The sequence below is a fragment of the Pantherophis guttatus genome, chromosome 1 (genome assembly GCF_059756535.1).
Source record: "Pantherophis guttatus breed Tessera chromosome 1, ASM5975653v1, whole genome shotgun sequence".
In the NCBI taxonomy this organism is placed as follows: Eukaryota; Metazoa; Chordata; class Lepidosauria; order Squamata; family Colubridae; genus Pantherophis; species Pantherophis guttatus.
This window is the reverse complement of record NC_142063.1, coordinates 85,276,265-85,302,798: the sequence shown is the minus strand read 5'-3', so window position 1 is coordinate 85,302,798 and position 26,534 is coordinate 85,276,265. Positions and strand designations below refer to the sequence as shown.

The 26,534-nt window shown below is 35.1% G+C and overlaps 1 protein-coding gene across 3 annotated transcripts in view; it reads right to left on the bottom strand.

Annotated features, from left to right (window-relative positions):
* The window catches only part of LOC117665445 (uncharacterized), a 51,412-nt gene that overhangs the window by 20,296 nt on the left and 4,582 nt on the right, over positions 1-26,534 (bottom strand). For all 3 annotated transcript variants that reach the window (XM_087877300.1, XM_034417332.3, XM_087877306.1), the window contains exons 3-20: positions 26,313-26,456; positions 25,094-25,240; positions 23,258-23,368; positions 20,767-20,934; positions 20,410-20,595; positions 19,950-20,072; positions 19,232-19,345; positions 17,162-17,483; positions 16,214-16,323; positions 15,145-15,262; positions 13,622-13,713; positions 11,617-11,767; positions 6,505-6,614; positions 6,110-6,233; positions 5,135-5,265; positions 2,509-2,618; positions 1,872-2,040; positions 945-1,049 (exon numbers count right to left, since the gene is read on the bottom strand). In XM_087877300.1, the coding sequence (XP_087733426.1) occupies positions 945-1,049; positions 1,872-2,040; positions 2,509-2,618; positions 5,135-5,265; positions 6,110-6,233; positions 6,505-6,614; positions 11,617-11,767; positions 13,622-13,713; positions 15,145-15,262; positions 16,214-16,323; positions 17,162-17,483; positions 19,232-19,345; positions 19,950-20,072; positions 20,410-20,595; positions 20,767-20,934; positions 23,258-23,368; positions 25,094-25,240; positions 26,313-26,456 (2,535 nt within the window). The remainder of the gene's footprint in view (positions 1-944; positions 1,050-1,871; positions 2,041-2,508; positions 2,619-5,134; positions 5,266-6,109; positions 6,234-6,504; positions 6,615-11,616; positions 11,768-13,621; positions 13,714-15,144; positions 15,263-16,213; positions 16,324-17,161; positions 17,484-19,231; positions 19,346-19,949; positions 20,073-20,409; positions 20,596-20,766; positions 20,935-23,257; positions 23,369-25,093; positions 25,241-26,312; positions 26,457-26,534) is intronic.

Below are 26,534 nucleotides of genomic sequence, written 5' to 3'. Positions count from 1 at the left end.
AAGAAAAAAACAAATCCAAGCGCGTGCATGCACTTGGCTAGCAGCAGTTTGGGGAGGGGCAAGGAGCTTGTGGAGCACCAAACTGTCCCACATCAAGTTAGTGACTTGTTCCATCCCAAGTCAGCCTTCCTGAGTCAGCTGCGTCCAGTGAGCGGCATGACCCAGCCATGCTCACCCAGCCACGCCCACCCAGCCATGTCCACCTAGTCATGGTGACCCAGCTACTGGCCCTTTGAGGGCAACCATAATGCTTATGCGGCCCCCAATGAAATTGATTTTGACACCCCTGCTCTATACCATTCTAGATAACTGGCTGTCCAATTTCTTCTTAAAATCCTCCAGTGATGGAGCACCCACAACCTCTGGAGGCAAGCCATTCCAGTAATTAATTGTTGTCACTCTCAGGAAATTTGTCCTTAATTCCAGGTTGGTTCTTTCTTGATAAGCTTCCAAAACTGGATGTAGTATTTCAAGTGTGATCTTACCAAGGCGTTATAAAGTGGTAGTAACACTTCACATGATCTTGATACTTTCCCTCTGTTGATTCAGCCTAAGACTGCATTGGCTTTTTTGGCAGCTGAATCACATTGCTGGCTCATGCTTAAGTGGTTGTAGCATGAGACAGGGAGCTAAGAAAAATACAGTTAAAATTTCCTGGATTAAGGACATAATCATTCATTCCCCAACTGTATCTTTAGTTATATAGATACAGTTGTATAGAATGTGAATGATGTGTGTTTTTGTTTTATGTATAATGTACACCAAAGATGGCATTTAATTTAGTTGTACGAGGTGAAATGACAATAAAGTAAACTAACTAAACTAACTAGTTAAGAAAGGTTTTGGTTTTTTAGCATGTATATATAACTTATATGGCTAGATTATTAGATTTAAACACACATAAACAATATTTTTACATAAAGAACAATGCTGTAGTTTTTTACCTTTTCTTTAAAGACAGACACTTTCTCTGTTAATTCATTGATAACCATTTTCTGTTCTGAACATTCTACTCCATAAGAACTACATTTCTTCAAAACATCTTCCAGCTAGGTTCATAAAAATATAAGTTTTTAGTTTGATATAATTAATTATAATTAAACCAAATAAATTATTTCATTATTAGCAATGTGCAGTTAATTACAGGTGCATGCAATTTAATGATAATTAATATATAATAATCTTGCAAAACTGACTTTTCTTTAAAAAAAAAAAGCAAAATATAACTAAAACTAAATGATAATTGACATTAAAAAGAAGTAAAATGATTAATTTTTCCCAAGCTAATACATTTACAGAAAGCTCCTTATTATCAGAACTAAATCGTTATAAAGTTAAAATAAATACTCTTCATTTGGGTTACAAGCAAATGAAAGTCTGTTTTAACAATCTACTGTTCATAGCTAGTACTCTATTGTAAGACAATGAAAGTACAGATATTCCTCGCTTACTGATGGTAATTGGGACTGGGAGTTCTGCCGCTAAGCAACGTAGTCACAAAGTGCATCATCATATGACTGCATAAACTTACGGCAGTCCCAATTGCTGTTAAGTGAATCTTGCACAGCTGCAACATCCCATGGTAACATGATCACCATTTGTGACCTTCTACCGTCTTCCCCATTAACTCTACTTGTCAGAAGCCAGCAGTGAAGGTTGCAAATGGTGATTATCTCACTGTAGACATGCTGCAACAGTTACAATTATGTGGCCTGGTAAAAAGTCCCTCTCATTCAGCGTTATCGTAACTCCAAATGGTCACTGAACAAGAAATCTTTAAACAAAGACTATCCACTTTGACCTGCAGGTGATTTTAAAGATTTCTTGGGGCTTGAAGATGTTTACTATCTATCTGGCTGAGTCCAACTTACCTTCTGTTCATTTTGCAAAAGTCTTTCACTTAATTCTTTATTCAGAACCTCTTTTTCCTGAAGTGATTTTCTTATATCTTCTATTTGTTCCAATCTTTCCACTGCACTTGAAAGCTTTTGCTCCTTCTCTGCCAGCAAAGTTTCAAATAGACTATTTCTTTCATTTAATCTGTCACAAAATAATTTCAGTTTTAGCTTTACCAATAATTTACTGTATTACCAATAATACAGCAAGTATTATCTATACACACATATATCAAACAGAGCATGCGACACCCAATGTAATGTAGAATAGGACCTTCTTTTATACTTTTTTCCTACATCAGTTTTCAATTCTGATCCCTAATATCTCATAAACATGTACAATAGATTTGAGGAAAGGACAGAATAAATCTAGATGCCTTTAGGTAGATGACAGTTCAAGTGATGAGGTGGTAGTGGATGAGATTACCAGTGGAGATCATGCTTTCTGACTGTCTGTAGAAGAATCAAGCATTTCTAAATACCCAGAAACCAATCTCTATAGCAAGAATCTGAGAGAAGAGAGTTTGTTTTTCTTAATTATTATATGCAGATAGAAAAATTTAAAAAGTCTAATAGGTAGAGCCAAATCAAATTGTGCAATGTTTTATTTTACCCTTTAAGTTGCTCATTCAAGTTAGAAAGAACAAGTTGGTGCTTTTCTGTATCACGTGTTTGCTGGTTGCGAAGCTGTGCAAGTTGAGACCGCAAACGATCGTTTTCATTCTGCAAAAAATTATCTACATGACTAACAATTGCACTGAATTTAAGACCATAAACTACACAATTTAAGACTTTAAACTACACAAGTTACAATTCTATAATTATAGCTAATGAACTACTTCCACAGAAATACTTATATTACTTAGTATATACTCAAAATTCCTTTTGCAAGGGTTCTCCAAGTAATTTTACTATGAGACTATCAAAATGGAGAGACCCTGATGATTCATATTAAACACACCATGCTCGTGTATGCAGTGTAGGAGCGGCTTGTTTTAAATTAGGAATCGTAAAAATCAAACCCTCTGAAACTTATATTATACTCATAAGGCTTCATCTTTATACTTGTTAATTTAGAATACATTTCCTTTACTTGCACTGATTTTTATATGTGTTTTTCAAAAATTAAGCCGCGAAATAATTATGGAATTGAAACCAAAGCAAGCTCCACTGACATACAGAACTGGGTATGCTATCCAACTGGTTAGTCTACCCAACTTCACAGCACTACTGCACAAAGTTAAACTGCAAACAAACATCAGCAATAAACAGAAAAAGGCTCACATAAACCCAAAATCCATAAAAAAAGTAGATGATTATATAAAATATCACTTCTAAAACAAGATATAACTTAAGAATGGGCATGACACACCTGTACAGCCCTCAATAGCTGCCCTTCTTCCTCTACACCAAATGTCACCTGTATTGAAATGCTTTGTTACAATCCAAATATGCACTGATTTTATGCTTGAGAAATCTGTCTTGTATTACACATGTGCACTTAGTATGTTAACAGAATTATTAGTAACACACTCAATATTTTATCTGTTCACATGAAGCTTAGAAAAGCAAGTATGCTTTACAGATGTAATATGCAAATTAAATAGACAATCAACAAATATTTCAGGTTTAGTTTTACAGATCCTATCAGCACAAATATTATTTTTATTATAAAAGTACTGCTTCTTCATTTCTCTGCATCTATTCCATCTATATCTATCCACATACATACATATACCAGACATCCCGCAAACTTTGTACAACATTACAGCTCAACCAGTGTCTAGGAAGACTTAATTTTAATGACATGAAATCTGTGCACTTGTAAAAATTAGCCAGTCAAGAAATCAAAAAATAAAAGACAGAAAATCTAATATAACTAATTATTTCTAATTTGCAATTGAAGATCTAAAAACAAGTTGGAGTTTGCATATTCTTTTTTTCAGATGGAATGCAGTTGTTTTTATTGCAAATAAATCTATGTCCATCCGTCTATATTGTGTGACTATTTCCTTGTCTATACTGAAGTTTGTATTTGATGCCATTTAAAATATTTCACTAGTCTTTATTCAGAAAAGTCTTTATTCTGAGGTAGTACACCTCAGCACACCTGAAGCAAAATGTAAGTAAAGCTATTTAGTAATACATAAGCTAATATTAATACATCAATATTACATAATAAAAACAGAATATGACAATTAAAATAAAAAAATAAACAAAGGAAGTTTTTTTTCTCTCAGATGCCAAGTGAATAAGGAAAGTCCTACCCTATGCCAAAAAAATGAAGTATGTAGTGTTATGAATTCTAGAACTGAAGTAATGTTGAGGAAAACAGGCTCTCACTGAAAGAAGAATATGTTTTTGCTAAAGAAAGTATTTGGAAATGACTCCATGACTCAAGACTTGGTAATTTTCACCCAACCCAAATCAATGCATACTAAATGGTACGCATGTCTATCTTATAGATAACCCTTGGGTTAGATCTGCAACTGGAACCAGATTTTCTATCGCTAAGTGACAGAAAGTGGTAAAGTACATTATGTGACTCCTCTGCTTAGTGATGGCACTCCCAACAGTCCCTTTGTCATCGTATCTCTAGGACTGTGTGGATCATTAAGTGTGGACCTCATATGACTGCGATATGGGAAGATGAAGAAGCAGGCAAGCAGGTAAAACTGTGGGTGAGAACTGTGGTGGGCGAGTGTCACAAGCAGGTGATGAGGGGAGATACCATGGAATGTGAGTGGATGGGTGCTGCAGTGAAAAAGTGAGAGCAGGAGTGACTTGTGAGCCTTTGTCAGCTTTTCCACTGACTGTCGTAAATTGTGATTACATGACCAGGGGACACCACAATAGCTGAAACTTACATGACCAGGGGAACTGGTTTAAGTCCCCTCATTCAGTACTTTTATAACTTTGAAATGATCGTTGAACAAGTGATCATAACCCGAGGCCTACCTGAACAAAGCCTTAAAAAAGGTCAGCCACAAATATTTTACCTGCTCGTAGCTCACATACAATTTCATGGTGAAGAGGATATGTGTTACTTACCTAAGAAAAAGCTTGCAGGGAATGGAATTTAGTTATTATCCTGTCTCCACCTTACCCTTCTGTATCGTGTTGAGGCAAGAACATTTATTTCACTCCAGTTCATTTTTAGCACAGAATTTAGGTTAGGGCAAACTGCTTAAAAACAGTGAAATTGTGGTGGAATGTGGCACCTGAGTTCTAACACATACCTGCAGAGCTTCCATTCTACCTTGGAGCTGCAATTTGTCTTCCAAGTCTCCACATCTTTCCTCCAAAAAGAGAATCTGTTCTTGTAAATTATTTCTTTCCAATTCTAACTCTTCCACCACAGTCCGTAAACCTTTGTAATTCAAACAATAGTTCCTGTTATTGTTGTCACCCAAATACACAAACTATCCAATAAAAATATCATGCATATTTAATGTAACAGACTGGGAGAATAATGCTTTTTTGTAAGTACTTATATTAAAATCATTTTAAAGGTCGGCTTCATGATTAACCTCTGGAGCCTTCTTAAATTAGAAAGCTTCAACAAATTAATATAACTGATGAAGTGCTGCACTCTCAATTTTATTGTTCAACATTTCACACAAATATTACGAATAAAAACTATTTTAAGTTTTACTTACTCTTATGTCTATTACATTATAAAATATTTTTTTTTAATTATTTGAATTGTAAGAGACATATTCTCTTCAGAATTTGTAGTTTTAGCACTATAAAGGAAAATTTATTAGGTGAAATGTGTTAGCAATTAACTGAACTTTAAGGGAGCCAGACAAAACAAATAAGATGCTTCACTTCAACAACCTAAATCAGAGTTTATAAAATAAATGTCTCTGCATGCGACTGCAGCCTTTTCTATCTAAAATGGGACATCTATCCCTGGAACTATCCAACTAGAATATTTTTTAAAAATAAATCCTTCTTACCATGAATGACAATAAGCTTTATTCACAAAGATGTATCCATGTTTCAACCAACCACTGAATTCTAGTTCTGAACCAAAACTAGACAGTTCATCCAGCACGCACATGCTTCAAAATGAAACAAAAAGGCAAACCAAAAGAAAATTCAACATAGATACAAACACAACATAATATGGTTTGTTGGTTGAATTTGAAAAAGAAAAAGACGGACAGACATTGTGCATGCTTTAATAAACTGTCTAGTGTTTGCCACACCTGTACTAGGAGAAGTGTACTCTGGCCACCAACCTCCCATGTTCTCTCCTTCAGTTGAATCAGTACTATCCAAAGTGATGTTCAACTCTTCATAGCACTGTTTTCCATCAAAGCCATAATCTTCCTAAATGCAAGAAAAATATACACACACTAAATGCAAGAAAAATATACACACACTAAAATTAACGTGCACATCTTACTATATAATTCCCACTTCCAATGAAACCTTCCATAAATTAATAAGGCAATCGTGCATTTCAAAAGCACTGAAATTAATTTTTTTACATTTACCTTCCGTGTGTCACTGCACATGTTAATGCAACACATATATCCCCAGGGTACATCCACTAAAAAAATCTAGTACCCATTAAGATATCAATATATTGTCAACTTACTTGGAGTTTCCTGCTGGACTGAGTAGTCTTCTTTCTCTCCAATGCCATCCTGCCAATCCCCTGGCCTGTGGCCAATTCCTCCTCCAGCTCCTGTTGCCCTGAGACTATGGCTGGATCAGAGCAGCCAGGAAAGAACCAGTCATCCTCAATCAGTTTTGTGCCACAGGAAAGCAATCACATTATCAGACCAAAAAAAACCCTATCTACATTCAAAGGGGATTACTGACACAGAGATAGGTTTATGAAGTTACAGATGCACTCTAGAACTTCATTCTCCTTGTGATTTCCCCCACTACAGAACACCAATACATAATCAGCTTTTCATTATTTCCAAAGAAGCCACAGAGGGTACTGATTTCATGGGCATCATTTTTAGATTTCAAAAAAATTGTATATGAATACTGGCAAAAAGGGCAGCCACTTTCATAATCAAGTTATGTTTAAATTAAGTCTGCCATACAGATTATGTGTGTGACAAATGCATAATCAAAGATTATTAATCTGCGCGTATAATTTCACAAAACTAAACAAGCTCTGCTTAGTTTTTTACTACCAAAAAGAGCTCTTGTTTCAAGTAATATGAGGAAGTCACAAGACTGTATCACACACTGCAAACTGGCATCAAGCCATAACATTGTTAAAATAATAGAATCATTTGTCAATAACACACAATAATTTCATAATACAGTAACTTAAACAAATGCATTCCTTGTCAGAGAGTAATTCTTTAAGCACATTCCCATCTGTTTTGTGTGATTAGCAAAGAACGAACATTTGAAATTTTAATATAAAGCAGACAAAAATCAGGAAGAATTAAGATAAAGTTGGCTCCATATTATGCTCATTCCTGAAAGCACTGACTCAATTTTTCTAAAAATGAACAACTGTTATCATTTTTAATAATAAAAACATGTAAGTGACAAAAATTCAAGTTTATAGACTTCATAAATATCACTGGAGTCTGGAAATTTGAGAGTCAATGATTCTTTTGTAATGTAATAAATATTCTGCATTTCTTCACAGATTATTTTATGGATAAAAATCCAACACTACAAAAGAGGAAGTCCTATGCATGGCAACCCTTTTTTATCCCTCCTCACCTCTGCAGTCCCAAAGACTTTCCTAATCTACTGAAGAGAAATCACTTGTTCTCTAGAAAATATTTGAAAAGTGGAACGGTGGCTGTAGGCAAGAAAGGGAACTTATACCTTCCCTATTCTGTTGATGGAAACAGCACCACGTACTTATCCTAAAAAATTCAAGGTAAGGAAATGAACCTATTTTCCATTTCTACAAATAGAAGACATAAAAGCTTAAGGATCTGTGCTAAACTTGTTTAAGTTCTACACATAGTACTAATTATAGTACTTAAATTTGTTCCAAAAAAAATCCTAGAAAAGGGCTCATAAAAATGATTGTCCATGGAAATTCATGATACCAAATCACACTGAAAGCTTCTGGACAAAAATTATGGGGGGAAGGGAATGACACTGCTCTAGATATATTGAGGAAATGGAAGTGGAAGTTGAAGGAATCAGCATGGTTGCATGAAGAGCTCTCCGATAACCGAAAAGATAAAAAGGGCAAATTTAAAAATGGAAAGAAGCCTAAAGTTCAGAATGAACTGAAGATGATGATGATACCTGGGGTTGGGGGTATGGATAAAAATAAGTAAGGAGTTGGGTAAGAAAATACCTAGCTGCTTTGAATTAATTCAAGTCTGTGGAACTGCATGGGTTATATCTTAGGATGCTTAAATAAGAGTGGCAGATGCGATCTCGGAATCACTGATTGTAATCTTAGAGATCTCCAGGTGTACATAGGAAATGCCAGAGAGATCCAAATTCAAAATAAGGAGGAATTTCCCAACCACGAGAATTGTAAAGCAATAAAACAGCTTATATGGTCTTTCATTGCTGGAGGTTTGCAAGGGAGACTGGATAGCCATTTTTCTGGGATGGTATAAGGATTCTTGTCTTTGGCTTGGACCAAAACCTGTAAGATTCTTCCAACCCTACCATTCTATAATTCTATGATAAAATCAGGCACACCAATAAAACAAAAAAATATCAGAAAAAATAATAAATTTATTAGAGGTAACTCAATTCACATAGTGCTATTTTCTCTCTCTTTATTGCTGTAGCCCTTGCTCTCCCAGGGCATAATGACATGATGAAAGTTTTATCCCTTTTTTATATATCCCAATGCATGTAAATAAATGTTTAAATCACACTGTTGTGGCCACTATCTTGATTTTTTTAATACCATCCAGTTGAAATGGTGCAGGTTATGGAGTAGGCAGCAACACATACAATTTCAAAGAGATGGAAATATTTTTGTCCTCTTCAAATGTTAAGTGAACTCTTATGATCACTGATATGTTACTCAACTATGTATTAGCATCATGCTAATATGTATGCTAGTGCATCATGCTATGGCTGTATCCGCTGTTATGTACTACTCTGGTTCCATCTGGTGGTTCTTTCCACAGCTAACAAATAATAGATGTTATGTATTATTATCTCTTCCACTGGTGGAGTAGACTGAGTTACATAGATTCCCCTGGAAGGTTTTCCAATAATCTAAACAAAGGTTTTGGAATGTATATGGCAAAATGGAGAATTAGCTAAAATAATCTTACATCTGTTTATATAATCATCCAGTTTACAAATACTCTTACCATATGCAACTTTGGACCCAATCCTATAACAACATAGTATTTGTTTACTTCAGTGATTCTGTACCAACAAACACTTCATGCAATATCTAATAGAATAAATAGAATAAAATAGCTATAGAAAAATTGAGTGGGATTATTACCTAAATTTTAGAATTTAGAAACAATGTACAAGTTATGAATATTTTCATCTTTCCAATTTTCAGATGGAAAACGTATTTAAATGAGTGATAGATAAAAAGCTGAACATCATAATTCACATCTAATGATGCCATGCTGTTACAAACTTTGGATAAGATAAAAATTAAGCACTAGAGTACAAAATCAAAAATAAACTGGAGATTCAAAACACTTTAAAAACATGAATATGGTTTAAAAGAGGTTTCAGTTTCTTCTTCCCAAACTGGCAATTGACTCAATAACTCATTTTAAAGAAGTTTTTTAAAAAAAGAATCTGTAAAGAAAGCTTAATAACATTCTTTGATATTAAACTATGATTTATTATAAATCATGGCTTATCAGATAAATATGGAGCCAACTATTAGTACAAAAAATGAGATGATTATGTTAACATAAATGAGGCATAGGTATTGCAAAGGGAAAGAAAGCATGTTAAAAAAAACAGCTTTTGTAACTTATGCTAATTAAAAAAAATAGCACCACAAACAGCTGGTATAGCACACTACTGAAAATTTTCCGCAAAATACACTACAGAGGAAAACTACCAACAGTATGTTATAGGCTGCTGGGGCTGCAGAATCCTGCATGCACAAAACTGATGGGAAACTATGTTCTCAGTGGCTGACCAAATCGCAGTGGAGGTTAGGAGTGGAGGGGAAAGGGACATCAAGCGCTCATCAGGTTTAACCACATTGGGATGACGGTGGGGAACAAAACAGAAAAGTCATGCTTAACCCAATAGAAAATGCAAAATTAACTACAAGCCAAACACATAGGAAGATAAATAACTGATCATATTAATGCAATATAAACAGAACTTTAAAATGTTGTCTTTCATCTGCCCTTAAACTGTTATGGCCAAAGATTCGGCATACAAGCACATTTTGTGAAGTCTAGCACATTGAATATATGGCATGTAATTTGCTACCCTATAAAATATTGTATCCATTGAGGATTTATTTTTATCTATTTCCTTCACCTATTGACATAATGCAGACTTCAATTCCATTTAATAGGAAAGAAAACAAGTACACAACTAATGGGATTTAGGGGCTGTACAACACTTCAAGTTTGATTCTATAGAACTTTATAGCAGGTAGTCAAACAAACACTGTATTTGTCTGTTGCTCTTTATAGTAGCTGGTGTTTTGTAGTTGCCCTTCACAGACTTTAAAGAGATGCAGACAAATGTCATATTTATATATACCATTTGGTATAAAAGAGTAATGACTATGCATTCTGAAGCATTTTTTGGAATTGAAACCAAAGTATTCCATAGCTTTGTCAGTTAACACTAAGAAAAAGTGATCAACATGTGGGTAATAAGCATTTTGTTTACATTAGTACTGTGGAGTCACTTTAAATATTAATTCACATTTTAAAAATTAACCTAGAGCAAAATAACATGCCATGTTGATCAACTCATATAAAACTTTTCAGTTAATTTGCTGAATTAATGTAAGTATATAATGAGAGATTTTAGAAAAAAAAATACAAATGTTGATGGGCATCTCTATTACAATACCAATGCTTGTTGAATAAGGCTTAAAACAATTTTAATAAATATATGCAAACAAGACAATACTCCAACAGAATTAAATTCTGTAAATTCTGAGCACCTATGATTGATAAATCATCTGCCTACATAAAACTTTCAATGATATCTTAAATAATTTTAATATTTAATCCATGTATGTGAATTGCAAATCACATTAAAAAAAGAAGTTTTAAAGAAAATTTCTTTTTGTGTTCCTAGCACTACAAGAACATAGTATTAGATTAAAACTATGGTTATTTTAGTGTTTGTTATACTTTGTCTGCACAATGCACAAGTGAGATGCAAAGGACTTCTTATGAGCTCAGCTGTTTCAAAAAGGCACTACAAAAATTCTTTGAACTTAAATCTTTTCAATTTGTACAATGTTTAGGATTTTTTTAGATATATTGGTGCAGGTAAACCAAATAGTTTTGTTCCATGTACTCTGCTTTTCTTAGTTTTTAGCTATGCAGTAATTACAGGTAATTGTAATTCTTTAAATCAGACTGCAAGGTAAACTAGGCATAGGCAGATAGATGCTGCTAAAATGTCTCATTAAATGATTTTCACTAGATTGTCACAGTAAATCAAACATATATGCATGTATATATTTTTATACATATACATATATAGTACATTGACTAAAACTGTCACTGAGCTTTCAATATTTGACAATCCACCCAAGTGATGTAGTAACATTTCAAGCAAATTAACTCACCTTCTCTCTCTTCCTCAATCTGTGCCATTCTTAGAGCCATAGCAGTTTTTTCCTCTCTGATTTCAGGGTGCATATCCTCAGATTCAGATACAGCTTCTTGCCATTCCAAAAGCGGACTCTGCAATTCATCCGCACTGCCCGATTCACTAGCCTGAACCAAATTAAGTTAGGACATGAGAATAATTAATCAGTTCAATAAAACTGATAAACAGAATAATTTGGCAAACAGTAACTAGTAAAAAGTATCGCCCTGGACCAAATTAAAACTTCCGGGTCTTTTGTTCTTACACTGACCAATTAGAAGCCAATGTTAAGTATATAAGCAGAAATTGAGTGTACGAAGTACCTTTCCAGCTTTGTAAGTGGCACGCTTGAAACATCACAATAATATATTGTTGAAATAACTAACTGCTATTATTATTCATATTCTATACAAATGTATCTTTTTAGAGATAGTGCCATGGTTGATTATTTTATTGGACAAATATAGAGTAGAATTCTTTTTAAATATTTTGAATCGCCTACTGTTTAATTTCATTCAGTACTTCTGAATTCTAGTTTTGTGACACAGGATTTTTTCCCCCTGCCAATCCAGTTTTTCCACACATGCATAATTGTATAAACATTTATTTTTATTTATTTATTTATTTATTTGATTTTTATACCGCCCTTCTAGAGCAGGACTCAGGGCAGTGAACAGCCAAGGTAAAAACATAGCATTCAAAATTTAAAACAATTTAAAAAGATATTAAATAGTTTCGGCCCACAATTTAAAAACATCCCAATAAAATCAATTACGAATTAAAACCGAGAGATAGGATCAAGCCAGCCCAACTAGATGAAATAAGTGAGTTTTAAAAGCCCGTCGAAAAATCCGGAGATCCAGGATTGTACGTATCTCTGGGGGTAGGTTGTTCCAAAGGGCAGGTGCCGCCACAGAGAAGGCTCTCCCCCTGGGGGTCGCCAGCCGACATTGTCTGGCTGACGGCATCCTGAGGAGACCCTCTCTGTGCGAGCGTATTGGCTGGTGGGAGACTATTGGCGGCAGAAGGTGGTCTCGTAGATACTCAGGCCCTAAGCCATGGAGCGCTTTAAAGGTAGTCACCAACTTGAAGCGCACCCAGAAGACCACCGGGAGCCAGTGCAGCTCGCGCAGGAGGGGTGTCACATGGGAGCACCTTGTCGCTCCCATAATTTATTTATTTATTTATTTATTTTATTCGATTTCTATACCGCCCTACTCCAGGCACTGGGACATCACTTCAAGGGCATCATTGGGGTGGCTTTATTTATGATGCTGACCCTAATCCTAAAGTATAAAATCCTCCCAAAAGTAAGTTTTCCTTATAGGAGAACTAATCCTGACCCTAGAATTCTATGGATATGCTTTTTTGCAGTTCAATAAAATCCTTAGGAAGTTGCACAATATTCCATATACAATATATATCTTGTTTATATTTAGAGCACTACCAACCAAAGTGTATCAAATTTATGACGAAGAGAATATTTTATCCTGAAACATATCATAAATTTGTCCTCCTCATCCTTGGATAGAGAGATCTTTTTGTTTCCTTTTTGTATCTTTGTTTGGTTCCCCATTGTTAAAGCTTTGCTGTTTTATTACAAAACTCCTTTCTTTAGGGAACTGGCAGATCTTAGAAACAAGCTTGTTCAGCCAGAGGAAAGATCAAAAGAAAAGCAGATAAAAGTTCAAGAAAGATTTTTTTTCTTTAAGAATGTTTTTTGAAAACAAGTGTCATGAAACCACCCTAGCCCTCCGCCCCTTTTTGAGAACCATTGTTCAAATATTTGCAGAATGGTATAGAATATTATGTCTACAGGCAGCATAGTGATTCACAATTTATCACACAATATTCCCATCAGTATGGCAAATGTAAAGTGCTTTCCATTTCTTTCTTGTTATTTAACCACTTATAAAGACATTCAATATATTAATTAATTAGTAATTAATACTTATATTAAAGATATTCCCAACATGGCAGACCTGAGAAGCTGCCCTCTTTGTAACTTGTTCAAGATCCGCCTGAAGTTTTCGCTGCTGTTCTTCATAAATTTCCAGTTTAGCCAAAAGTTCTCCTGTAATGGAAAATGTTTCCATTATAAGTATACAATAATACACAGATTCTTGTAATATGTTTAGACAACAAAATTTAAGTTCAAGGTTTTGGTGTATAAAACATTTACATTCAAAACTTGTTGAGCTTAAAAAGGTCTCCTTTTGACTCAAAAACAACTATTCCAACATCATTGAGAATGGGTCGATATTGAAGCCCTACCTCAAGCTCAAATTATTTCCAGAAGAGTTGGTACAGCTTCAGAACACTATCAATAAGGACAGTACACCTTGAAATAGGGGTTTTCAATGTCAACACCTTCTGAATCAAAGACATTATGCATTGGTCTTACTTCAAACTTTAAGTACAGAAACATGGAAGCATGAATAAAATATCATCCATCTCTCTCTACTCTGAGATCACAAAGAATAATGCCGTATTTTTCAGAGTATAAAACGCTCCGGAGTATCAGACGCACCTTAGTTTTTGAGGAGGAAAATAAGAAAAAAGCTGACTGGCGGGTGGATTGGCCTCCCGGAATACCCCCAATCAACTGTTCCCAGAGATGAATTTTAGCAACAGGTTCGTTGGTTGTGAGTTCTGTGCCTTGCTTTTTTTTTTACTTTTTTTTTCTGCCTCTGAAACTTCTGAAACCCTGTTTCAGAAAAAACTTTTTTTTCTGTTTCTGAAAGCCTCCAAAACAGAGCTTCAGAAAAAAAAGCCTCTGAAGCTTTTTTTCTGAAGCTCTGTTTGGGGGCTTTTTTTCTGAAGCTTCATTTCTGATGCTTTTTTCAGCCTCTGAAACCTCCATTTGAGAAGCTGGGTGGGGCTACATTCGGAGTATAAGACGCACCCAGATTTTCATCCTCTTTTTGGGGATGTGTCTTATACTCCAAAAAATACGGTATATCCCTTCCCGTAACTAATGAACATCAGGACCAACTATAGCTAATGGAAAAATGAGGGAGAATCAGTTAAGCACACAATCAATAATTAACTGCCCTGGGTATTAAAAAAAAAGTCTATTGCTTTCTTTTTAATTAGGTTTAACTGCTGATTTTAAATGATTTGCTAAGGAGAAAGTTGGAATTTGTAATATAATGCTGTTCTCCCTCAGGTAACGTTTGTCAGATGCCATGGCATGAATTGTATAATGTCTATATTATTTATTTATTCTGCATTCTAGTCAAGCTACTCACTAAGGCAAATAGTATGCAAAAGCTCAGATGCTCTTTTGAGCTTCAAGGCAGGTTCAAATGTGGAGTCAGAAAAAGGTTATTTTTGCTGTTGCAATAAACATTTCTGTGTCTATTGTATCTACAAATTTTACTTATACTTCGCAATTCATAAATAGCAAAATGAACAATTAAACTGAGACTATAAACATTATTTTCTTACATCATTTTAAGGTAGATATCTTTCAAAATGACAGTAAAAGTTTATCATTATTTACCATTTTGAGTTTTATATTCCAAATATGTGTGCAGTGTTGACTGCAGCTTTTCTTTTTCATTCTTTAATTCAGAAATCTGATCTTGTAAAGCAGTTATGCTGCTATTCATTGGTGTAACCTAGAAAAAAATATCAATTTCTGACAATTAAGCATATATGTAAAAAAACAAAATGAGGCAAAATCTGGTAATGTCTCTGATACATTTGTGTAATTCTGGAGATCCCATAATATAAACATATCCCTTAAGTTGCAGCAGAATTATACTATCAGTTCCATAGTTAAATTATTATTTTTACTAATCAACCTTTCAACTATAGTACCCGTGTTTTCCCGAAAATAAACCGGGTCTTATTTTCTTTCGGGCCCAAAAATAAGCACTAGGGCTTATTTTCAGGAAGTGTCTTATTTTTTGCCCATGTACAGGATGCTCACTTCTTCTGCTTGCTCGTGGTGGGGCAGAAAGCCACATGATGCACCAGTGCCACCGCCATGAGGCAAGGGGTGATGGAGCTGCCCCGACTTACCTCAGGACCCCGCAGCCAAGCCATCCACACCCCAATACCTGCCTCACGGTTGTGGCACCAGCACATTACTCAGCCTCCTGTTCTGTTGCGGCCACGAGCAAACAGAAGTAAGCTGGTGGCCATGTGGGCTTCTGCTGCACATGGTTGCTGGTGCTGCTGCCATGAGGCAGGTATCAGGGCATGGATGGCCTGGCTGAGGGGCCCTGAGGTAAGCCGATGCAGGGCATGTGGGGTAACTCCACCATCCCTTGACTCGCAGCAGTGACACTGCAAGCAACCAGACGGAATGGGCAGGTGGCCAGCTGTGCAGGCACTTAAGTAGGGCTTATTTTGGGGGTAGGGCTTATATTAGGTGCACATGAAAAAACCTGCTAGGTCTTATTTTCTGGATAGATTTTATTTTTGGGGAAACAGGGTATATTCTGAAGAAGCACTTTTAACCAAGAAAAATACTTCTTTATATCTTATCATTGAAACAGAACTTTAGCATCTACATCACTAAAGCGGGCACATAAAATTAAATTGTATGTAAATATTTAACATACATTTTTAAGTTCATCTTCAAGTTGTCTGATTCTGGATTTGGACCATGCTTTCATCTTAAGGAATTTAGCTTCTGATTTGCTAGCCTCTTCTGTTTTCAGTTTTGCTTGCACTTAAATAAACAGGCAAACTCAATCATTATTCAGAATTACAGCAAAACTATTAATATAACATATTATTTAGATTGTTTTCATATCAGTGACATATGCTTAGGAGAGAATTTTCTAAGACTTGCCCAATGTGAGATACCAGATAGTTTCTTTTATTGTTCTTTACTTTACTCAGGGACAAAATCTTGCCAGATTAAACTATTTACATAACTACAGATATACTCTGGGGATAGTTAGATAGGAGCCATTTAATTGTCTTCCTGCTAACCAAACTTTCCAAGCTCCACTGATTCTCTGCCCTCCAGAAAGCAGCCCCTTCCTCCTGGGAATCCAGACTACATTCCACCATAAGCTATATGCCCTGCCAAAACTCATCTTTGGTAGCCCCAAGGTCTCCTCCAAGATCACACTATTAAATTTGTCAGTAAACTGTAGGATTATGGCAAAAAAAAGTCTGCTTTATAGAATAAACAGTAAATATTAATTCTCTATTAGACATAACACAACTATTAATCATTAAAGGAATTCCAACTCTCCCAAATATAATAGTGGTGTCACCTTCTGACATCATTGCTCCACTATCATGCCCTCTGGGAAATTAAGAAACTAAAAGATTTGTTTAAAGAGATATAACCATCTACTCTACACATGCTGGAGAGGAGATAATAGCACTTTATCTTTAGTGCTACTGCACTGAAAACCTGGGTAAAATCTGTCCACAAAGGTGGCTCTCAGAACAATTTTTCTTTATCAAAAGGTCACTGTAATGCTAATAAAAACAGAATGAACTCTTCAGTGTAGTAAGCAAGCAGTTTTAAGGGTTTTTGTCCATTATATTACCTTCTAAATGTTCCAATTTTTGCTTAATAATAGCATCCAAATCAATGCCTTGCTCCAAATTACTTTCATGTCTGGAAATTAATTCATCAATTTTTTTCTGTAACTGAAACAGTGTTTGATCTTTTTCCTGAAGCTCTGTTTCATGCATTTCTTGTATCTCCTGATGATCAGCATTATACTTCTCTCTGGTTTTCCTCATTTCGTTCTCATGTTTCTCCATCATGTCTCTCAGCTGGGCTCGCATTATGTGTTTTTCTGCATCCAGTTTGGATTGAAGATTGTCTTTCTCTGACTCAAGGCGGTTCAGTTGTTCGTTCATTTCCTGGATTAAAAGAAGTTTAGACAATAAAACTGCAAGTTCCTTTAATTATACGCACAATGGTTCCCTTGACATGTGCAAGCACAGAGAAATGTATCTTGCCTCACCCTCTGTTAAAAAATAAAAAAGAGTTCTCCGAACCCATGGAAAATCTTTCATTCAGTTGAGGATTCTCACTGGTAGAAGATAAGAAATGCTGAGCTCCTGAGAAAGGAATCTATTCCCCTCTTGTATTTTCAAAGTTCATGAAGCACAGAGCTCACTTAACTTTGAAAGATAGGTGTCTAAAACAAATTTGAATACATAAAAACACTTTTGTACAATATGCTAGGGAAAGGTGAACGACTCAATCAATAGCATATATAAAACAGCATGTAAGATACACAAAATTATAAAGGGGAGAAAAACTATTTTCAAGGAGCAAAATATTGTTCTGTGCTGAGCGAAATATTTATTAAATTTATTACATTTGAGAGAAGAACATTTAGAAGAAGGCAATAATTAAAAATTATGTATTTGCTATAATTAGCATTGGGAGATTTTAAAAAATGTCAACTGCACAATCAAACTGACATATCGCTGTCATTTTTTTCTTGAATTATTTTTTAAAATGAAATTAATATTTAAGGAAACATTATAAAGAAAAATATATCAACTATACAATATCCATATCTCCAGGCATTTTAAACTGCTTTTAGTAATTCTGTTTCGTATCTTTTATGGTATTGTTGCTTCTTACCGATGCATTATTATTGATTTGTGTAAAGTTTGCAAATAAGGATAAAGAACATGCTACGTTATTTTGAACAATAAATTAAGCACTATGGTCAGATTCCCTCCTCACCAAAGTAATCCCCCATTTTTCTAAAGCAGCAGTATATGGGAAGAGATAAGCGTCCAAATTATAGCAAAAAAATAATTAAAAGTTTAAGAAATAGTTAAACAAACATTATCTAAAATGCTCCCCATGTGATATTTTTCATCATTGTTCTGTTCATTTTATGATATGCACCCATAAACTAGCAATGTAAGAATGTTAGCCACTACTACTCAAAAAAGGAAATTATTAAAAAAACCCATAAATTAAGCTTTTTGTAGAAGCTGTTCAGATTCTGACTACCAAATCAGAGCTTGTTATTCTTGTCATTTTTAATCTTTTTTTAATCAAAATCACGTGAGTTTTCCTTTTCTTTTAGCACTACCTCAACATTTAACCACTATGGATAAAAGTACAACATAACAACACAAGACACATACGATCAATCAATGCAATGAAAGGAAATGCAATAAAAAGTGACTAACAAACTGCATTCTAATTTACATCTGCTCTATTTTTTTTATAATGGGCAGTGTGGTGACTCAGCGGTTAAGACTCTGGGTTGTTGGTTGGAAAGCCAGCAAACCAGGTTCGAGACTGGAGCACCACACAATAGTATGACTCCCATCCATGCTCCAGCTCCTGACAACCTAGCACTTTGAAAGCATGCAAATATAAGTAGATAAACAGGCATTTCTACAGTGGGAAGGTAACAGCATTCCGTGACATTATGCTGGCCACATGACCACGCAAATGTTTTCAGACACCACTGGTTCATTGGCCTTGAAATGGAGATGAGCACTGCCTCCTATAGTTGGCAACGACAAGCGGAGTAAAATCTGCAGGGACACTTTTACCTTTACCTTTTTAAAAAATATGTTATAACAATTTATCCCACAACAAAAATTGTTTGACTGTGTAAACTACTTCTTACTTTCAGTTGTTGGTCCTTGCCATCCAGTTCTTGTTGCAACATGACTATGACCTGTGTCCTTCCAAGCATGACTTCCTCCTTTTCATGTAGTTTCTGCTTTAAGGCTTTCAGTAACTATTACAAATATATATATATAAATTCATTGTTAAGTATTGAAAAATAGCAACTTTATTCTGAAAACGAAAACATCATCCTGTAGTGTTTTCTTGTATTGCCACCTATTCTATAGGAACAAAATTTCATATCTGTAGGACATCATAGGAATCAGATATCCGTTCAATATGTACACAAACTAATCTAGAACCATTAGCTATTAAAGAAGTCAGAAATCATTAAATATAATTATTTATTTCCCTTAAGCTGTCTTTTAAATACTATACAAATACTATACAAATTTGCCTAGACTGCAAAATTGGGATGTGTGGGGAAAACAGAAGAAAGCACAAGCAAGACTTTTTTTTAACACTGAAAAAAAATGCATGGATATAGTCACAAGGTGAGCTCAATTGAAGAATATGTATACCTTTAAATAAATTTAACCTTTTTTCAGATGTAACCCATTTGTAAAATTAGAATAGAGTAGAATTATTGGCCAAGGGTGATTGGACATAATTAAATTGGCAATGTGACCACACAAAAAAACCGCACAATTAGGGATGCCAAAAATCAATTTGGGATTCCATTCGCAATACTACTAATTAAAATAAATTTTCTCCACCTGTTCTAGATCAGCACTAGCATCAGATTTGGCAGCCACTTTAAAAAGTTCTTGTTCATGTTTCTGGGCCAGTCTCATTAACTCTTTTTCCTTTTCCTGGATAATATTTTGAAACATACGAATCTAAAAAACAACCAGACCAAATATTTCCATAAAGCTGAGTCACACATAATCATATAAGTTAACATTCAGTTCTTACTGATTCATAATATTTCAGTGGAAATTAAGCATGGATGAAATGGATCGTGAAATAACTCTTGAGTAACACCCATCTAATTTAATAATAACACCCACTTTATACCAGAAAATCTCTAAGAAAAAGGGTCAAAATCATCATATTCCTATTGTCACTGCCAGGCAAATCCCAAATTGTATTTTTAAATTTTTATTATTAAATTTAATTCCCCCCCCCATCTCAACGTGAGGAAAATACATTATTCTGCACTGAAGACCTACTTACATTTTGAGTATACATGGCTTCTCTTTCCTGAAAATGCTCCTTCTCTTTATTTTGAAAGCTTTTAAGACTTGCAATTTGTTCCTGGAGGAGGCTACATCTTTCTTCACTGTCCCCAACTTTCCTGGTAAGGTTCTGAACTAGAATTTGCATGCTCTGCAATGAAGCCTCTTTTGTGGAAATCTGCTTCTTTGAAGTTCATGAAAAAAATAATAAGGAAACAAACAAAAGATTGGTATTCTTCATCTATTTTTTAGGTTTATTGTGAAAGCAACAGTACAGTCAATTCAGAAGGTTAATCAAACTGTCAAACTTGATGGGAAATAAAGCCACGCATATATGTTCCCAGTTTAGTTATACCTTTAATTCATTGTTATGTATTAGCATTTCTTTGGCATCATTACTTGATCCACAGGCTAGCTGCAAATCAATTATGTAGGCTTCTTTTTCAGTTAGTTTCTTTTGCTTCTCCGCAAGCATGGCATCCAGTTCAGCACCCCGTTGGTGTGCAGCATCCAATTCAGAAATCTGGAAGCAAAGCCATGATTCCATCAGAAATATTTTATTAGCATCAACAGCTGTTTTTTATACCATTCCATCCTTAAAAAGCAAGCTTTTTCATAGCAATCAATAGATATGAAAGGAATTAGCAACCAGTCTAAGAGCCTCCAATAGATATGCTTATTCCCATAAGTGTGCCCTGGATTCCAGCCAGACCTATAATAGTAATTCAATTATACATATTTGAGGATTTTATTAAGATTATATTTTGGTATAATGATTTCATTACTTAAGCCATCCTGGGAGGTTTTGTTTTGTCCTAAAAACATGGCCTAGAATACTTAATTAATTAGATACCTATCATACTAAAATTATATTCTTCCTTTTATTTTCATCCATTAAACCTCAAATTGCAGATTTTTTTTCCACCCAAAAGTTGGGTTGACCTACATACGTATAAACAAAATTGCCACTACTATAAGAAATCTGATTCTTACTTAGAAAGTATCATTTATTTCTCTTACAGGTAGAGCTTGCTTATTGCTTGTCTTCCAGCAATCATTTGAAGTTACAACAGTACTGAAAAACAACTGTATGAGCAATGCTCACATTTATTACTTTTGCAGTATCCCTCATTTACATTATTGCTGTTTCACTTAATAATGTGCCTGTTTGTTGTCCTTTGCTTGTTTTCCCCCACTTCCAGAGAGGAGAGTTTGGAGAGGAAGGGATTACAAAAAAGTAAGCAGGCAGAAAATGGATAATACACATAGAAGGAAATGTGGTAGTGTTGTCCAAACACTTCCCTTTGCAAAGCAGAAATACTGCTTATACAAGCAGGGGAAGGGAGGAAAAAAAACCCCAAGCAATATCTGTAGAGCAGGGATGTCAAACTCAAGACCCGGGGGCCGGATCCAGCCCACAGGGTGCTTAGACCTGGCCTGTGGGGCTGCCATGGAAACAGCGAAGGACTGGCCTGCAGTGCCTCTGCCAGTGAAAATGGAGCTCAGGAGGGATGTGTTCAGCCCTCCCAAGCTCCATTTTCATTGGCAGAGGGTTGCAGGAGGTCACAGCCAAAAATGGAACTCACAAGGACCGTGGGCAGCACTCCCAAACTCTGCTTTTGCTGGCAGAGCATTTGGGCCATCACAGGTGCCCCCGACACGAGTGACATCAAGCTGGCCACACCCACCCAGGCCACGCCTACCCCGCCCCCCCAAGATCAAACACAACCCTGATGCAGCCCTCAATGAAATAGAGTTTGACACCCCTGCTGTAGACAATCTCTCTTGACCCATTTTTTTTTCTCCGCCTCACTGCCCAGAGATACTAGAGAGAAAAGTATTCCAAGTTAGTAAGCATACAGATGCACACATTTGGCTATATGTGTAGCACCTCCAGCTCCAAGGATGTTCAGAACTGCCAACACCAACATATTCCTTTTAATGTGCATTTAATGTGCATAATGTGTCTGCCTACTCACTTGTAATCTCTTCCTCTCCAATGTAAATACAAACATTAATTCCTAACTTGCCAATTATCCCATGGCCAGGATGAGCATTCCAAAGAGTGGGAAAAGGAAAGCAATGTCACATTTCCCACTTAGCGACCGCTTTGCTTAATACTAGAGGTCCTGGTCCCAGTTCTGGATGTTAAAAGAGTACTACCTATACTTCATTTTCCATATTAATACTTATGAGAGTATCTAGTCTTGAATGTTACATTAGGATGTTACTTCTATCAATTATGCAAATGATGTCAATTGACACAAATGGCATAATTTATCACACATTAATAATGACTTCATTATGCAAATGACACACATTGCTGCAGTTGTCCTAAAACTAAGATAAATTTAACTGCCTCGTGCAGATTGCGGATCGATGTAACAGATCTATCCAATATTTCAGGATATACTCAGATGGAAATTTTGCCTGTGCCATCCAAAGACTCCAAAATGGCAGTCACTATAATAAAGGTTTTACAGTACTATAGCATTTCAAGCAGCAGAGTAGAAAAGGATATTCCATAACTAATTAAAGTGTTTAAAAATACAATTCTGCTTCACAATAACTAAACGTCTAATATTTTAATGTTTTATTATTACTTTGATGGAATGGGATTTACTCAAAATATATAATGTAAAGCATACTTTTTCTGCTTTACGGGTTATAACAGATCTAGGTTAAAATATAGAGAAATTATACTAACATCTTATTCTTTTTTAATCAATAGAAAACATGAATGTTTCAGCTCTGTGATCAGCAACTTTAGACAAATTTCAGTAGTAGCTATCTTTAAGTAGTAGCGCCAACACTCAAGATAAAGAAATAAACTCATACAAATTTACCTTTTGTTGGAGCTCTTCATTTTTTTGGACATTCTGTGTTTCTAGTTCTTCAACCTTCTTTCTGAGTACCAATATTTTTCCACGATTTGCAGCAGCACTATCTTGATCACTCTGAAAACATACATTTAAAAACTTAGCTTCAAATTACACAAAAACTAAAATATTTAAAATAGCCACATGTCTAGCAGGCAGTACTATAACAGAAATATTTTTTTTCCAATTAAAAAATAATAAAACATGCTTCAGAGTTCTTTTTTAAATTTTAACTTGGCTAGGGCAATTTTTTTTAAATGCAGAGCAGAATTGAGGTTTAAATAAAAAGTACTGAGAACAGAATACTTTTGTTTGTGTCCTAAAACAAAATTTTATTAGTTTATCAAAGTATAATATAAAATACAAAAAAATGAAAGAAAATAAGAGGAAAAGGAGACGGGAAAAAAGTGTAGGACAGAAGAAAAAAGAAAAGAAAAAGTGTTGACTTCTGACTCCTTTTGGTGCAGAATAAAGTAATAGCATAAAACCTCGACTTTTATATAATAATGTATACTAGCCATTTCTATAACAACAAACTTATCTAATCAGCAAAACCTAAAATCAAAGTTTAATTTTTTTTCACCTCAAGCAAAAAGTTCAAAAGCAGTTTTCAAGTAGGAACAAAATTAATTCTGTTCTTGTTTGCATCCTAAAATGTTAATCACAGTCACCTTATTTGATGGCTTAGGATGGTGGAAGCTTTCTACATGAGGTTTTGCACCTGATTGACTGTTTGAGGTCAGTAAACAGCAATTCTTAATTCAAATATAAGATGTTCTATCCCACCTCATATTTTGAGAGACAAAGAAATGGAAGATTTATTCAAAATTTTCTTGAATTTTAAAGATTTGGACAAGATCGACACACTCCAGATTCCTTAAATGCTGCCATCTTACAGGGCCTTTGCCATTGCAGTATGATTTCTAACAAAATAATTCCAAAACATAGCTATTAAATTAGATCTGAAATTAAAAGCAGTTTCAAGTGGTGCTAGTTTCAGACTTGCTTCAGTATATATATTTTGGAATGCATCCACTGTTCTCCTGGTTGCAATGAAGTAAGAGAGTTGAGGGTGGGTGCAAAAAGATATTATATTCATATGTCAAACAAAACTTAAAATGATTTACAAATAGCTCATTTAAAGGACAATACATAAACAAGTTGGCACTTATTTTTAAAAGACATTTCTAGGATTATGTTGTACCGATTCAAATTATATATACATCTACATACACCTGGAAAATCAGATACAAAATAACTCTGTTCACAGTTTGGATCACAAAGTTTCCACCGTGCAGTTCAACAAGCAATCTCTTTTTTCAGTTGTTAGTTAACTGCAGGTAGTCCTGGACATACAACTGTAATGGAGCCTGCACATTATGATCATATGTCATGACAGCCATTAAATGAGATGGCCTAACTGAACAAGCACACACACACACACACCTCTCCCTGATGCAGCTATTAAACAAATGCATCCGTTGTTAAACAGAGCATCGGGTGCCTCAGGGATGGGAGAGGCCCTGAGAGGTTTAGCGCGGGCCGAGGCCCACCTGCCTGGGCATCCAAAGGCCTCCTTCACCTCAAGACACCCCATGCTCCATTTCCCTCCCTTTGGGTACCTGCTGGTCTTTTCTTTACCTCATCATGTGCCACAGCCTTCCTTCCCTCCCCCCCCCACTGGGTCTCCACAGGCCTTTTCCCCTAATGACCACGCTGGACAAAAGTAATACACCAACTGTAGAAGAACTTGTTGGGGAAAGCTGCTTTATAATATATATTATTTTAAAAAATAGAACTAACTCTCTTTTGACCAGATTTTCCATCTTGTGCCGCATTTCCTGGTACTTGCTTCTTAAGTTCTTCTAATTGTGAAGTTAATGATGCTACTTTGGCTTTGTTCTGAAGTTTTAATTTGGAAAGCTTGGTGTCAGAAGCTTCTTTTTCTTCCTGTAGAGTATATACATTGTTTTAAAACAAAATATAATTTGCAGATATTACAACCATGTATATCAGTATCTAAATAGATAAAATATAAAAGTATGTTTTCCTTTGAAATAACTTTCAGGACAGCTAAAATCATATACTATAGCTACCTATTTAGAGAGGATAATTTTAACCATAGCAAAAACAAAGATAATGGCAATAGTTGCAGATGGACATGAGATGTTTAAAATCAACAAAGAGGAAATTGAATTAGTTCAAGAATTTTTCTTCCTTGGATCAAAAATTGTTCACAATGGCAATTCTATACTTGAAATCAAATGGACATTAACCTTAGGCATTGGTTAACATGAATAAGATCTGGAAAAGCAGAGATATACAAAAAGCAGAGAAATACAAAAAACATGCTTTTTTAGAGTAATAGTCTTCCCTATAATGATGTTTGGGAGTGAGAGTTAGACACTAAGAATGGCTGATCGAAGAAGAACTGATGCCTTTGAAGTAGGGTGCTGGCGTAAATTATTTTGTATACTATGGACAGCCAGAGGAACCAACAGAGAAGTGCTGAATCCTATAAAACCAAAAACATCACTAGAAACCAAACTCACAAGATTATGTCTGATTTACTTTGACCATGTCATGCATGCAAATTCATTGGAGAAGTCAATGATGTTAGAAATGGTTAGTGGAACAAGAGGAAGGGGCAAGCAAAGAACTCACTGGCTTGATACCATCAAAGCTGATTCAAAGTTGAGCATCCAACAACTAAAAGAAGCTGTCCTTGACAGTAGCATGGAGAGTGCTTGCCTATAAAATTACCAAGAGTCGGATACAACTGAATGGTTAAAACGACTACTAATTTTAACTACATCAACAGCATCTGTTCATACATAAGAAATTTCTGCATTTTGAGTGACAACCAAATGTGGCAACTTATGCAAACCTAAAATAGATTAGAAGGAAGCAGCACCTAACTATTATCACAATTTCAAATACCAATCTAAAATAATATTTAAGACAGTATTTCAGAAAAGCAGTTTGCCTCAAAAACAACTGGAAGCTCTCCCACACATCATACCTTTAATTGTTTATCTTTCTTGTGTAAGTCATTATCTTTTTCTTTCACAAGTTCTTTGAGTTGTGCTACCAATTGTTTAGTTTGAGCCAGCTGTTCAGTCAAATCAGCCAGAGACATGCTTGCTACTTGAGAAGACCCATGAACCTAGTGACAAAGAAAATATTTTTGCAATATCAAAATTGTATGCGTTACTGTAATACATTATTTATACCATTTCTATCC